The 15,922-nt window shown below is 40.3% G+C and overlaps 4 protein-coding genes across 5 annotated transcripts in view; all 4 read right to left on the bottom strand.

Moving 5' to 3' along the window:
• Window positions 1–5,593, bottom strand: part of LOC113036790 (protocadherin alpha-C2-like) — a 34,888-nt gene extending 29,295 nt beyond the window's left edge. For both annotated transcript variants that reach the window (XM_080288787.1, XM_080288776.1), the window contains exon 1: window positions 3,173–5,593. In XM_080288787.1, the coding sequence (XP_080144913.1) occupies window positions 3,173–5,593 (2,421 nt within the window). The remainder of the gene's footprint in view (window positions 1–3,172) is intronic.
• On the bottom strand, window positions 219–2,805 carry LOC145420072 (protocadherin alpha-C2-like). The gene has a single exon (XM_080288823.1). It carries the CDS (start codon window positions 2,635–2,637, stop codon window positions 220–222), a length of 2,418 nt encoding a protein of 805 aa, XP_080144949.1. The 5' UTR covers window positions 2,638–2,805; the 3' UTR covers window position 219.
• LOC113036833 (protocadherin alpha-C2-like) lies at window positions 5,186–9,571 on the bottom strand. The gene has a single exon (XM_026193369.2). It carries the CDS (start codon window positions 9,344–9,346, stop codon window positions 6,941–6,943), a length of 2,406 nt encoding a protein of 801 aa, XP_026049154.1. The 5' UTR covers window positions 9,347–9,571; the 3' UTR covers window positions 5,186–6,940.
• Window positions 9,572–9,984: 413 nt separating this feature from the next.
• pcdh2a1 (protocadherin 2 alpha 1) lies at window positions 9,985–12,168 on the bottom strand. The gene has a single exon (XM_026193380.2). The coding sequence runs from the start codon at window positions 12,166–12,168 to the stop codon at window positions 9,985–9,987; it is 2,184 nt and encodes a 727-aa protein (XP_026049165.2).
• Window positions 12,169–15,922: the final 3,754 nt, after the last annotated feature.

The raw sequence follows: 15,922 nt of genomic DNA, 5'->3' as shown, positions 1-15,922 counted from the left end.
TTAAAGGAAGGGGAAAAAGTAAAAAAAATAAAAATAAAGACAATGAAGTATTCATTTTATATTTCGTGAGATTAGTTTTGATAATAGAAAAAATGTATTTTGCATTTTTACCAAAGTCAATTATATTTATTTACCTGAAAAAGTATAGCATGTAAAACGAGAATCCGCTGTTTTGTACATGTTACAAATACAAATAATAAGGTTTATAAAGCAGAGAAATTACTGCAAAGGCGAACACTGGATTCCTACCTGCAGAGTAGAAGCTGCTGAGTCACTAGTGTCTGTCAGTCCTGTCCCTCTCGGTATGCTGGACACAATGTACCTGGAGCCCTTTGGCAGAGGCTGTCTAACCACCAGCTTTCCTTTCCTGGTCTCTGCTAGAAACAGACTGTACCAGTAGGCATCGTTGGAGACCAGAGTGGAGTCTGCGATGGTGGAGTTCCTCTCACTGATCACACTGTTCCTGGAGGGAGGAGCTGCTTTGCTGGGCTTGGGTTTCTGACACTTGATCACGATGGTGACCAATATAGTGATGAGCAGCAGAAATGACACCGAGCCCAGACCGATGACCAAATACAGGTTGATGTCTGAGAAGATGTCATATTCCAGAGGCTCCTCGGTCATGTCAGAGTAGGCTTTAACAGCAGTCTCCATTGTGGTCAGTTTGATGGTGACTGTAGCAGAAAGAGCAGGCTCTCCATTGTCCTTGGCAACAACAACAAGTCTCTGGTGGCGTGGATCTCTGTAACTGAACATCCTCATAGTCCGGATCTCTCCGTTGTATTGGTCCAGACTGAACAAGGTGGCGTCAGTCACCTGTAGAAACTGGTAGGTGATCCGAGAGTTGTGCACAGAGTCTGTATCTAACGCTATCACCTTGGCAATCAGGGATCCTTTATCAGTGGATCTGGGGATCTTTTCCTCCACCACAGAGCCGTGTGCACGCCACGGAGACACAATAACCGGAGCATTGTCGTTCTGGTCCACAATAATGATGTGGACGGTCACGTTACTGCTGAGAGGAGGAGAGCCAGAGTCTCTGGCCTCGATGTGGAACAGAAATTCCTTCTCAATCTCATAATCAAAGGTTTTGAGTGCGTAAAGATTACCGTTCTCTGGATTGATGGAGAACAACATGGACATGGAGGTGTTAGCTATCTCCTTCTCTATTATGAAATAAACTAGATACTGGTTTTCATGGAGGTCGGGGTCAAAGGCAGTGAGTGAGCTGAGCAAGGCCCCAGGTGCGTTATTCTCCATGACACGTATAGTATAAAATGACTGGGGGAACTGTGGGACATTATCATTAACATCCAGCAGCTCTAAAGTCATAGTTTCATTGTCAGATAAAGGAGGAGAGCCTCTGTCTGTCACAGTGAAAGTGATGTCATATTCTGGCACCTTCTCACGGTCTAATGGCTCCGACACTACTAATTCATAATAGTTATCAGAGGACTCCCTCAGTTTGAAAGGCATATTATCTGGAATATAAAGATCAACTATTCCATTATCACCTGAATCTTTATCACTGACACTAACTACAGCTATCACTGTGTCTAACTCGATGTTTTCAGTCACTGGACTCTGAAATGATTTAATTGATATTTCTGGGTGATTATCATTCATGTCTTCTACTAGAATCTTTATGGTGCATTGTCCTGTTAAACTGCTGGCTCCTTTATCAGCAGCTATAACTTCCATATCATAAATCCTGAAATCTTCATAGTTCAGCACTCCCTTAACTGTAATTTCACCAGTGGCAGGATTCAGATTAAATGTCTCCTGTGTTTTTTCTGATGTATATAAACTGTATGAATATGTTATATCAGAATTTGATCCTTCATCTAAGTCTGTTGCATTAAGATCAATAACAAGACTTCCAATCGGAGAATTTTCCATTATTTTTACATTATAGACTGATTGACCAAATATAGGTGGATTGTCATTTGTGTCTAAAACATGAACAATAACACTGGCAGTGCCAGAACGAGCAGGTTTTCCTCCATCTACAGCTGTGAGTATCAAGTTATGAACAGGCTGCTTCTCACGATCTAATGTTTGTTTCAAGATCAAATCCGCAAACTTCGATCCATCTCTTCCGGTCTGAACTTCAATTGTAAATTGTTGACTTTCACTTAAATGGTACGTTTTCACTAAATTGCTGCCCACATCGGGATCAACGGCATTGCTCAAAGAGAATCTTTCTCCTGTAGGCGTTGATTCAGATATATCCAAGTGTATGGCGTCTCTTCGGAATTGTGGGGCGTTGTCGTTTATATCCAAAATTTCCAGTTCAATATTAAATATTCTCAATGGATTTTCTAGTATTACTTCCATTTTTAAGTAACACACCGTAAACGTTTGTGTACAAAGATATTCCCTGTCAATCTTCTCGACAACATACAGCTCACCAGTCTCTTTGTTCACATCCAGATATTTTTTGTTGGCGATAAGGTCAAGTCGCATCTTCCTCTTACCGAGTGATTTAACGTCTAGGCTGAGATCAGTAGCAAGGTTAGCAACAACTGACCCTTCCTTCATTTCTTCGGGTATGGAGTAATGAGTCACTGAGGCCCGTACGCTATGAACAGAACTAAAAATAACGGCGAGCAGAACATACCTCTTAAATGACTTCATTGTTGCGTGGGACCCGTTTTTCCCGTTATTTAAGGTTTCACTGCATTTCAAGCGATATACTGTACGTGTATAGCAGTTTTCAGTATTTCTCTTCCCTCCTTGATTAAAAAATATGCAGCCGATTCACTCCCAGCTATATCCCAGGGTAAAATGAGCAAGACGCGTTGAACGGGGGTGTTTCGGGACCTGGAAACTGTCGCTTCTCTTACTATAACCAATAATGGCGACGACACACAGTCATGACGTTATGGTCTGAGGTGTTCTTGACCAAACAGCGCCACCTTTTGGATTTTATAATGTTTTGAAATGCTTGGCATGAAGATAAGTTATGAATATTTTAATTTATTTCTTGTATTGTCAGGTGTGACTGATTGACTCCAGGTTCTTTTTAAGATAATGAAAAAGTTTGTTCATGACCTCACTTATTTTTGTTAATTGGCCCCCACACATAAAAGAAACAATGAATGAGAAACCATCAATGTTAATAATTTGGGGGGAAAACGAAGAAAAATATATCTGTTTATTATATTCTTACCTGTAGAGTAGAAGCTGCTGAGTCACTAGTGTCTGTCAGCCCTGTCCCTCTCGGTATGCTGGACACAATGTACCTGGAGCCTTTTGGCAGAGGCTGTCTAACCACCAGCTTTCCTTTCCTGGTCTCTGCTAGAAACAGACTGTACCAGTAGGCATCATTGGAGACCAGAGTGGAGTCTGCGATGGTGGAGTTCCTCTCACTGATCACACTGTTCCTGGAGGGAGGAGCTGCTTTGCTGGGCTTGGGTTTCTGACACTTGATCACGATGGTGACCAATATGGTGATGAGCAGCAGAAACGACACCGAGCCCAGACCGATGACCAAATACAGGTTGATGTCTGAGAAGATGTCATATTCCAGAGGCTCCTCAGTCATGTCAGAGTAGGCTTTAACAGCAGTCTCCATTGTGGTCAGCTTGATGGTGACTGTAGCAGAGAGAGCAGGCTCTCCATTGTCCTTGGCAACAACAACAAGTCTCTGGTGGCGTGGATCTCTGTAACTGAACATCCTCATAGTCCGGATCTCTCCATTGTATTGGTCCAGACTGAACAAGGTGGCGTCAGTCACCTGTAGAAACTGGTAGGTGATCCGAGAGTTGTGCACAGAGTCTGTATCTAAGGCTATCACCTTTGCAATCAGGGATCCTTTATCAGTGGATCTGGGGATCTTTTCCTCCACCACAGAGCCGTGTGCACGCCACGGAGACACAATAACTGGAGCATTGTCGTTCTGGTCCACAATAATGATGTGGACGGTCACATTACTGCTGAGAGGAGGAGATCCAGAGTCTCTGGCCTCGATGTGGAACAGAAACTCCTTCTCAATCTCATAATCAAAGGTTTTGAGTGCGTAAAGATTACCGTTCTCTGGATTGATGGAGAACAGCATAGACATGGATGTGTTGGCTATCTCCTTCTCTATTATGAAATAAACTAGATACTGGTTTTCATGGAGGTCGGGGTCAAAGGCAGTGAGTGAGCTGAGCAAGGCCCCAGGTGCGTTATTCTCCATGACACGTATAGTATAAAATGACTGGGGGAACTGTGGGACATTGTCATTAACATCGAGCAGCTCTAAAGTCATAGTTTCATTGTCAGATAAAGGAGGAGAGCCTCTGTCTGTCACAGTGAAAGTGATGTCATATTCTGGCACCTTCTCACGGTCTAATGGCTCCGACACTACTAATTCATAATAGTTATCAGAGGACTCCCTCAGTTTGAAAGGCATATTACCTGGAACACGAAGATCAACTATTCCATTATCACCTGAATCTTTATCACTGACACTAACTACAGCTATCACTGTGTCCAACTCGATGTTTTCAGTCACTGGACTCTGAAATGATTTAATTGATATTTCTGGATGATTATCATTCATGTCTTCTACTAGAATCTTTATGGTGCATTGTCCTGTTAAACTGGTGGCTCCTTTATCAGCAGCTATAACTTCCATATCATAAATCCTGAAATCTTCATAGTTCAGCACTCCCTTAACTGTAATTTCACCAGTGGCAGGATTCAGATTAAATGTCTCCTGTGTTTTTTCTGATGTATATAAACTGTATGAATATGTTATATCAGAATTTGATCCTTCATCTAAGTCTGTTGCATTAAGATCAACAACAAGACTTCCAATCGGAGAGTTTTCCATTACCTTTACATTCAGATTTTCTTTATCAAAGGTGGGTGCGTTATCATTTGTATCTAAAACTCGTACAATAACACTGGCAGTGCCAGAGCGAGCAGGTGTTCCTCCATCTACAGCTGTGAGTATCAAATTATGAACAGGCTGCTGCTCCCGATCTAAAGTCTTTTTCAAGATCAAATCCGCAAACTTCGATCCATCTCTTCCGGTCTGAACTTCTATGTTAAAAAATTCACTTTCACTCAAATGGTACGTTTTCACTGAATTGGATCCAACATCAGGATCGACTGCATTACTCAGAGAAAATCTCTCTCCTCTTGCCGTCGCTTCAGATATATCCAAATGTATGGCGTCTCTTCGAAATTGTGGGGCGTTGTCGTTTATATCAAGAATTTCTACTTCTATATTAAATATTCTTACTGGGTTATCTAGTATAACCTCTAATTTTAGATAGCAAGAGGACTTGGTATTGCAAATGTATTCCCTGTCGATCTTTTCAACAACATACAGCTCACCAGTCTCTTTGTTCACATCCAGATATTTCTTGTTCCCGATGATATCAAGACGCATCTTCCTCTGATTCAGTGTTTTAAGATCCAGGGTCAGATCGGTGGCGAGATTAGCCACGACGGATCCTTCTTTCATTTCTTCTGGTATTGAATAATGAGTCACTGAGGCCGATGTGTACCGGGCAAAAGAAAAAATTATAGCGAGGATCACGTACCTCTCGTAAGACTCCATTGTTCTGGAAACCCGTCTTGTATGGGAGTTCATCATACTTCAAACGATATAATGTTTGTTTTTAGCAATATTCATTTAAAAAAAACTCCCCCTGTTTCTTTCGAGCCAAATACACATTGTATGAATTCCAAAGTACATTTAAACTTAAATCAAGGCCAGCGCGTTTCGCAGCGGAGTTTCAGCACTACGACGCTGTCCTCTTGCTTCTAAACGTGCGAAGACCATCACGCTTTTCTGCTTTTACGTTCTTTGCTTTGCAATTTACTGATAGAATAGCGCCACCCCTGAGATTTTGTCGGAGCCTTTGAGCCACAATGAACACCACACGTCTTCAAATTATTCTTGATTTTCGTTGGTTTTTGCATATATTTTGGTTTTTACTACACACGGACCTGGATACCGTTAATGGTGGTCCCAAAACATAAAAGGTGACATTTACTAAATGTAATCAGTTCAAATTGATTATTGCTGAAAAAACAATCAAATTTCAGACACAATCCACCAGTCAAAGCAATGAACCGCAATGACCTCACGATTACTGCATTATAAAACGAGATACCACTAAAATGCTGCAGACGATTTTCAAATATGGTAGCACTTCGAGTTATCATTAACTTTGCATAATGTCTCATTATAGATCTAATGATTTTCTATCCATATCTTTATGACCATGGTACTTTAGGTGACGTAGTAATCTAGTCGCTCTTTACCACTGATAAAAACAAATTATTAGAGATAATAAAGTACTCAATTGTATTAATCATAAATGCACAAGTTGCAAATATTGCATATACAGAATTCACAGGAAAATATTGAAAATACATGATATTAAATTTTATTTACACAAAAACAAGAACAGGGAGGAAATGGCTGTAAAGAATGGACACAGCCAGAGAAGTTAGTTGAGATTAAGTTACTCTAACAACATGAAGATAACGGCGCACCTAAAACTGATTGTTAAATAAGAAAAAAAAAAACTGTGCTAACAGTACAAACGTAAAAAGTATATAAAAAACAATAAACGTGAATAAGTCATGAAGAAGTTAAGCTTTGTGGATCCTAAATACTGCATTTCATTTATTAAATATACATTATTTATACTGCTATTAAAACACAGGTTTTTAGATTGTTCTTTAAACTGCAGCCTTGACTTTTGAGGACAAGACCTGAACACAATTAAAAGCTGCTAAATCATGATGATGGATTGTTGCTATGTTGGTTATGTACTAAGTAGTGCATTTGATAGTGGTACCTCATGATAATTTATGAGATTTTTGAATAATTCACTGAATATTTTTTTTGTGGATTAAGGTAAAGCGGAAAATAGAAAAAATAATCGTAATTAATTTTAATGTTATGTAGGTAAAATATCTTATCTGTATATCAAATTCCTACCTGCAGAGTAGAAGCTGCTGAGTCACTAGTGTCTGTCAGTCCTGTCCCTCTCGGTATGCTGGACACAATGTACCTGGAGCCCTTTGGCAGAGGCTGTCTAACCACCAGCTTTCCTTTCCTGGTCTCTGCTAGAAACAGACTGTACCAGTAGGCATCGTTGGAGACCAGAGTGGAGTCTGCGATGGTGGAGTTCCTCTCACTGATCACACTGTTCCTGGAGGGAGGAGCTGCTTTGCTGGGCTTGGGTTTCTGACACTTGATCACGATGGTGACCAATATGGTGATGAGCAGCAGAAACGACACCGAGCCCAGACCGATGACCAAATACAGGTTGATGTCTGAGAAGATGTCATATTCCAGAGGCTCCTCAGTCATGTCAGAGTAGGCTTTAACAGCAGTCTCCATTGTGGTCAGCTTGATGGTGACTGTAGCAGAGAGAGCAGGCTCTCCGTTGTCCTTGGCAACAACAACCAGTCTCTGGTGGCGTGGATCTCTGTAACTGAACATCCTCATAGTCCGGATCTCTCCATTGTATTGGTCCAGACTGAACAAGGTGGCGTCAGTCACCTGTAGAAACTGGTAGGTGATCCGAGAGTTGTGCACAGAGTCTGTGTCTAAGGCTATCACCTTGGCAACCAGGGATCCTTTATCAGTGGATCTGGGGATCTTTTCCTCCACCACAGAGCCGTGTGCACGCCACGGTGACACAATAACTGGAGCATTGTCGTTCTGGTCCACAATAATGACGTGGACGGTCACATTACTGCTGAGAGGAGGAGAGCCAGAGTCTCTGGCCTCGATGTGGAACAGAAACTCCTTCTCAATCTCATAATCAAAGGTTTTGAGTGCGTAAAGATTACCGTTCTCTGGATTGATGGAGAACAGCATGGACATGGATGTGTTGGCTATCTCCTTCTCTATTATGAAATAAACTAGATACTGGTTTTCATGGAGGTCGGGGTCAAAGGCAGTGAGTGAGCTGAGCAAGGCCCCAGGTGCGTTATTCTCCATGACACGTATAGTATAAAATGACTGGGGGAACTGTGGGACATTATCATTAACATCGAGCAGCTCTAAAGTCATAGTTTCATTGTCAGATAAAGGAGGAGAGCCTCTGTCTGTCACAGTGAAAGTGATGTCATATTCCGGCACCTTCTCACGGTCTAAAGACTCCGACACTACTAATTCATAATAGTTATCAGAGGACTCCCTCAGTTTGAAAGGCATATTATCTGGAACACGAAGATCAACTATTCCATTATCACCTGAATCTTTATCACTGACACTAACTACAGCTATCACTGTGTCTAACTCGATGTTTTCAGTCACTGGACTCTGAAATGATTTAATTGATATTTCTGGATGATTATCATTCATGTCTTCAACTAGAATCTTTATGGTGCATTGTCCTGTTAAACTGCTGGCTCCTTTATCAGCAGCTATAACTTCCATATCATAAATCCTGAAATCTTCATAGTTCAGCACTCCCTTAACTGTAATTTCACCAGTGGCTGGATTCAGATTAAATGTCTCCTGTGTTTTTTCTGATGTATATAAACTGTATGAATATGTTATATCAGAATTTGATCCTTCATCTAAGTCTGTTGCATTAAGATCAACAACAAGACTTCCAATTGGAGAGTTTTCCAATATTTTAACACTAAGATTTTCTTTTTCAAAGGCGGGTGGATTGTCATTTGTGTCCAGAACATGAACAATAACACTGGCAGTGCCAGAACGAGCGGGTGTTCCTCCATCTACAGCTGTAAGTATCAAATTATGAACAGGCTGCTGCTCTCGATCTAATGTCTGTTTTAAGATCAAATCCGCAAATTTCGTTCCATCTCTTCCGGTCTGAACTTCTATATTAAAATATTCACTTTCACTCAAATGATAGGTTTTCACTGAATTGGACCCTACATCCGGATCGACTGCATTACTCAGAGAAAATCTTTCTCCTCTTGGCGTCGCTTCAGATATATCCAAATGTATGGCGTCTCTTCGAAATTGTGGGGCGTTGTCGTTCATATCAAGAATTTCTACTTCTATATTAAATATTCGTAAAGGGTTTTCTAATATAACCTCCAGTCTAAGATAGCAAGACGCTGACGACTTGGTGGTGCAAATATTTTCCCTGTCAATCTTCTCAACAACATACAGCTCACCAGTCTCTTTGTTCACATCCAGATATTTCTTGTTCGCGATGATATCAAGACGCATCTTCCTCTGATTCAGTGATTTAATATCCAGACTGAGATCGGTGGCGAGATTAGCCACGACGGATCCTTCTTTGATTTCTTCGGGCATCGAATAATGAGTTACTGAACCCGATATCTGACACACAATCGAAAACAGAAGAGCAATGAACAGCACGTACCATTTCTCTGACTCCATTGTTATGAGGAACCCTTTGTTGTTCACGGACTTGCAGCACTTTAAACGATATTCTTTACTTTCCAATGATATAAAAATTTCCTGTAACGGATTTGAACACAAATATTTTCACACAAAAATTTTCCCGCTACGTTGTTCCCGTAGTAAAATGGCCACACGTCTTTTCGCATTGCAATTTCAGCACCACTGAGCTTTCTGGTCGGGTCCCGACTTCCACAGTGAATGCTGGTTACGTTCGTAGTTCCACCTTTTACTAACGGAACAGCGACACCGGTAATATTGAATGTTTCTCCGAACATTCTTTAATAAATTTCAATTTCAATATATAGATAGATAGATAGATAGATAGATAGATAGATAGATAGATAGATAGATAGATAGATAGATAGATAGATAGATAGATAGATAGATAGATAGATAGATAGATATATTTATATATATATATATATATATATATATATATATATATATATATATATATATATAGATAGATAGATAGATATATTTATATATATAGATATATATTTAGAAATACTATAATACTATTAATGAGCTTAAATAACAGTAAATCACTCCTGAACTTTTACATTGTGGAAGGAGTCTACTGTATATGATGAATGAATAATGAATATAAAAACTCATGAACATAAATACAAATATCGACACTGAACTCTCACCTGCAGAGTAGAAGCTGCTGAGTCACTAGTGTCTGTCAGTCCTGTCCCTCTCGGTATGCTGGACACAATGTACCTGGAGCCCTTTGGCAGAGGTTGTCTAACCACCAGCTTTCCTTTCCTGGTCTCTGCTAGAAACAGACTGTACCAGTAGGCATCGTTGGAGACCAGAGTGGAGTCTGCAATGGTGGAGTTCCTCTCACTGATCACACTGTTCCTGGAGGGAGGAGCTGCTTTGCTGGGCTTGGGTTTCTGACACTTGATCACGATGGTGACCAATATGGTGATGAGCAGCAGAAACGACACCGAGCCCAGACCGATGACCAAATACAGGTTGATGTCTGAGAAGATGTCATATTCCAGAGGCTCCTCAGTCATGTCAGAGTAGGCTTTAACAGCAGTCTCCATTGTGGTCAGCTTGATGGTGACTGTAGCAGAGAGAGCAGGCTCTCCGTTGTCCTTGGCAACAACAACCAGTCTCTGGTGGCGTGGATCTCTGTAACTGAACATCCTCATAGTCCGGATCTCTCCATTGTATTGGTCCAGACTAAACAAGGTGGCGTCAGTCACCTGTAGAAACTGGTAGGTGATCCGAGAGTTGTGCACAGAGTCTGTGTCTAAGGCTATCACCTTGGCAACCAGGGATCCTTTATCAGTGGATCTGGGGATCTTTTCCTCCACCACAGAGCCTTGTGCACGCCACGGAGACACAATAACTGGAGCATTGTCGTTCTGGTCCACAATAATGATGTGGACGGTCACGTTACTGCTGAGAGGAGGAGAGCCAGAGTCTCTGGCCTCGATGTGGAACAGAAACTCCTTCTCAATCTCATAATCAAAGGTTTTGAGTGCGTAAAGATTACCGTTCTCTGGATTGATGGAGAACAGCATAGACATGGATGTGTTAGCTATCTCCTTCTCTATTATGAAATAAACTAGATACTGGTTTTCATGGAGGTCGGGGTCAAAGGCAGTGAGTGAGCTGAGCAAGGCCCCAGGTGCGTTATTCTCCATGACACGTATAGTATAAAATGACTGGGGGAACTGTGGCGCGTTGTCATTAACATCGAGCAGATGGACAGTTATTGTTTCATTATCAGATAAAGGTGGCATCCCTGCGTCTGTTACAATTAGAGTAATGTCATATTCAGGTACTGTTTCGCGATCTAAAGGCTCGGACACAATGAGCTTGTAATGCATGGGTCGATCTGAAGATGTGTTAATTGTAAAGGGCATGGGTCGATGTATAGTCAAGCTTACTTTTCCGTTATCCCCCGTGTCTCTATCACTTATATCTACAAGTGCAATAACACTTCCTACTGCTACGTTCTCCTCCACTGTGTTTTTAACAGACTGTATGATGATTTCCGGATAATTATCATTCATGTCCTTCACATTAACGACCACTTTGCACTGACCAAGCAAGGGATGCGTGCCTTTGTCTCTGGCCTCTATGTGCATCTCATAGAATTTCATATCTTCATAGTCTATAGTTCCTTTCACAGTTATCTCTCCAGTGTTATGATTCAGTGAAAACACCTCTTGTGTTTTCTCCGACGTGTAAAGGGTGAATGAGTACACAATCTCTGAATTCAAACCCTCGTCAAGGTCCGAGGCGTTTAGCTTCATCACTAAGGTCCCTATTGGGGTGTTTTCCGTCATGTTAATTGTATAAGTCTGCTTATCAAACCGTGGGGGATTATCGTTTGTGTCCTGTACTCTTACAATAATATTAGCAGTGCCAGAGCGCACCGGGACACCGCCATCCACTGCAGTTAATATTAAATTATGAACAGCAGTCTGTTCTCTATCCAACGATTTGGTCAACACCAAGTCTACATACTGAGTTCCGTCGCTACCTGTCTGAATTTCGATTGTGAAGTGTTCGCTAACACTGAGTTTGTACGTTTTAATTGTATTTATACCAACATCTGGATCCACGCCGTTGGGCAGGGAGAACCTCTCGCCCGGCGTTGCAGATTCTGAAACGTCGAGCTCTACTCTGTCCCGTCGGAAATGTGGAGCGTTATCGTTTATGTCCGTTATTCCAAGCTCGATGTTGAAGATACGTAAGGGGCTTTCTATGATCACATCGAGCTTTAAAAAGCAGGACGCGGGTTTCGCCGGACAAAGATATTCCCTGTCCATTTTTTCTACGATGTACAGTTCGCCCGTCTTTTTGTTAAAATCTAGGTATTTTTTGTTGGAAAAAATATCAAGTTTTACCTCTCGTTGCGCCAAACCTCCTTGCTCAAGTCCCAGATCTGCAGCCAGATTAGCCACAACAGATCCCCTTTCCTTCTCCTCGGGTATGGAGTACCGTGTCACCGACAAAGCGGCTGGCCATGTTGCACACAAGACAAAGACGGCAATGCAAAATCTCATCCTTTCCTTTGCAGGAAAAAAATAAGCCAGATCCTAAAAGCCGTTTTATGTCTGTGATTCTTAAGATTTCACAGAGTATCTTTGCAAAAAAAAAAATCCAGAAAAACAATAGACAAGAATGAATTAAGGTTCTGTGTGTAAATAATCATAAGCGCCCATTTAAGAAACCAGTCCTTTGCCTTTACAAATGGGTGTGTCATGACTTCAGAGAAGAAGAGTAGTGTGGTAGTGTGCTCTAGTGGTCAACAGTGACACCGTGCGATACACGCTAAACATAGTGTATTGAATTCTTCAGCTCTGAAATCAGCTTTGCAGCTTCGCAAGGCACTGACGCATGGAAGGACATCCCCAAACACACACACAGGCGCACGAGCAGCACTGTGTGCTTTATCCTGACAACATCTCTCATTCATCGGGCATGTCTTCAAAAGACAGTTGTTTGTTTTGTAATAATAAAGGATTAATTTCAAATATTGTCTGAGGTCTTTATAACAAGGGAATAAATCATGGAGGATAAAACAATCTACTATCCTTAAGTTGGCATGTCTTTATTTTATTTACATGCCACTAGATGATTTAAAACAGCTGTTTAAAACAGCTCCTACATTACTGAGGTATATGATTGTATAATAAAGACATAAACCTTTTCTAGCTTTCTGTGCCTTTATACACAAGCCTGTTGGCGCTGTTACTACTTGACGCCAGCCTACTACAGTCTGCCCTAAGCTGGCAAATGACCTGTGCTGGTAGATGCTATTTTACAGTTTGTAGTTTATGACTTTTATTTCCATTTACTTTTATATTAATTTTTAAAAGTTTAAAACATGTTTTGTTTTGTTTTGCCTGTAATATGGAAACAGTCAAGAAATCCGCATGTAGTTGGTCTCTACAAGATAGCAGCCAAATTGTAGTGAAGTTGAAGTAGGTCTTGGACTAAAACAAACACATTGTATGCATTTAACTTTATAGTAGTTTAGGGGGTGGAAGCATTCAGTCTAAGGAGACTCAAGTAACAGAAAGTTTTTTAGGGTAAACATCCACAATGAGTAACAGTTGAAGTGTAAGTAGAGTCAAGTGTTCACTAGATTTTACCACATATACTCAACAAGGCTACACATTTGAGAGGTACAGTAGGGGTGAAGAACAATGATGAAGATGTGAGTGGGTGTGATGTAATCAGTGAGAAGACACTGATAAAACCTGGAGGTGAATTGTGTGAAGGAGACGTGCATCCCTCCTTGATCTGACACCTAAATGACAGCTGACAGCAGCAGAGAGTAGTGCCAAAATCTGACTGGTTGGAATCAGGAAAGAGTGATACTCTCAATCAAAGGATGTTTACAGTTGGCAGAGAAAGAGAGAAAGATAGAGAGCATGTGTCAGAGTTTACTGCAGCTGCCTTAGCAAAATCTCTCACTGTGCAATTCGTCTCCTTTTAGATTACTGTCTTGTCAAAGTTCTTGACAAAAAGGCAAATTAAGATCAGCTTTTTACCTCCCACCACTGGCTGTGTATTTGAAATGTTTGCACAGTTATCATGCACCGTTATGTTCCTGATTTCAGTCTGACTGTTGTACTCTGCAAGCCAGAGTACAAGCTGCGATCCACAGGCGGATCTCACTGATGGAAAAAAAATATGTTAAGCAATGTTCTAATTAGTGTGAGCTCTATGATAGTCAAGGATACACTCAGTACACTTAGTGCCTGGAAGTATTTCCGGGCTGCAATAAAATTATTATCTGCTCATTAAAGTACACTCATAACTGCTGTTGTGAGAAGCCCATAGAAGGAAAAGTGTTTTTGTGCAATAGTTTTAAGGCAAAGGAGAATGGGATTGATAAATGTAATAAACAGCTCACTGGGGACTTCCACTGTATATGGATCATCATGTTCACAGAAGAGAGAGAGAGCTACACATACCTTGGGTATTTTGGTTTACCTTCTGTACTGCAACTGGATTACATCACAGTTTACAATAAGACACTTACTGACACCGTCACTTTATCAATGCTGGTCATTATGCCCGTTTGCTGCTAAAGTATCTATACCTATATTTATACCTACATTTCTATATCTATTCTCCCGACTGGTAATTGTATTTGTTTTTTTAACTATTAATTTACTTACAATTTAAAATACTGTTTCTTCTTGCTCCGGGACCATGTGTACATGAGGTTCCACCTCATGTAAACATGTGATGCGAATGACAATAAATCTCCTTGAATCCATCAAGTTTCCCTTAAAGACCTAAGCTGACAGTTCATCATGATGCGTTTAAAAGAGCCAAAAGGAGTGCCAGTGATCATCACAGCCTCTATCAATCTAACCTCAGTTATCTGATTATCTATTATTTCTGGTCCCACAAGTGGACTAGATGAGTCTGGCCTGTATCTATGGATGCTTTAATCAGGTCACACCCAACTGTAATCTTCACTTTTTGTAATTTTTTGTGTTAATTCAACATGTGTTATTTTCTAATCAATCACTGCTTAAAATGCCATTTCCTTTGTACATACACTGTAAGGATTGGCTAGAAAATGCCTCTGAAAATGTGAAACCTGACTTTTTCTAATAAATAGTCTTGGTCAAAATAATTTTAGATTTGTTGAAGATGAAACTAATTTGGAAACAGCACTGGTCACTAGAATGTGAATGTGTCTGAGCCACTACTTTATGTAACTTCATGGTTTGGAATGCTTTATTTAAAAAATTTTATTATCTGAAACCACAATTTTACATTTAAAAAATCCATGCACACTTGATATAAAAAGTCAGATTTGATGGAAATGATTGTTACATTCATTTAATTATCTTAAAGATTGAAAATTAAGTTTAAAAATGTACACTGAGCCATCTTACTCATGAAATGGTGGCTCACTAATATATGTGGTAGTAGTGGTAGTACTCCTTGACTGCCAAAGTTTTATTACATTTTATTACAATTATTTTTAATTACTTTTTCATTATGCTTTTTGCCAAGAACTCACTAGGCTTTGCAATATAGGCTCAGATGTTATCACGCATGAGACTATTAGTGAAGAATCTGATCTGCCCATATGACAACAACCCTAAGCAAACAGACTGAGTCATAAAGGGCTTCAGAGACACAAAAAAATGGGGGCCCATGCAACAGACAGTATGACTCCCACTGAGATTCGACCAGTTTTTTGTTTTTGCTTGTTTGTTTTGTTTGTACATTACACGGTGTCCACATAATATTTTCTGTTATATTTTCTGTCCAACAAGTTTTGTTTGGAGGGGAACACTTCTCCCTGGGTTGGATAAGCGTTTTAAATAAGTGGATCACTAAAATAATTTTTACTCAATGATGCCCTCTACCGGGGAACTATTCTGTGGAAAAACTGTTCAGTATAGTGACTGTGAAAACGTTGTGATCATAAATTAATCAAATTTAAACATCTATAATATATAAATAACTTAACTTACAGTTTACTAAGTAGTTTTCGGAGGCACTTGTCCTTTTTTGTCCTTTACTTGAGTATTTAAACCACATTTC

The sequence above is a fragment of the Astatotilapia calliptera genome, chromosome 2 (assembly GCF_964374335.1).
Source record: "Astatotilapia calliptera chromosome 2, fAstCal68.1, whole genome shotgun sequence".
Lineage (NCBI taxonomy): Eukaryota > Metazoa > Chordata > Actinopteri > Cichliformes > Cichlidae > Astatotilapia > Astatotilapia calliptera.
Note: the sequence above shows the minus strand (reverse complement) of the source record. Positions and strands in the feature narration are given on the sequence as shown.

What these genes read in the sequence shown, in the direction of transcription:
- LOC145420072 (XM_080288823.1), bottom strand. Translation starts at nt 2,637, where the DNA reads ATGAAGTCATTTAAGAGGTATGTTCTGCTCGCCGTTATTTTTAGTTCT.
- LOC113036833 (XM_026193369.2), bottom strand. Translation starts at nt 9,346, where the DNA reads ATGGAGTCAGAGAAATGGTACGTGCTGTTCATTGCTCTTCTGTTTTCG.
- pcdh2a1 (XM_026193380.2), bottom strand. Translation starts at nt 12,168, where the DNA reads ATGGACAGGGAATATCTTTGTCCGGCGAAACCCGCGTCCTGCTTTTTA.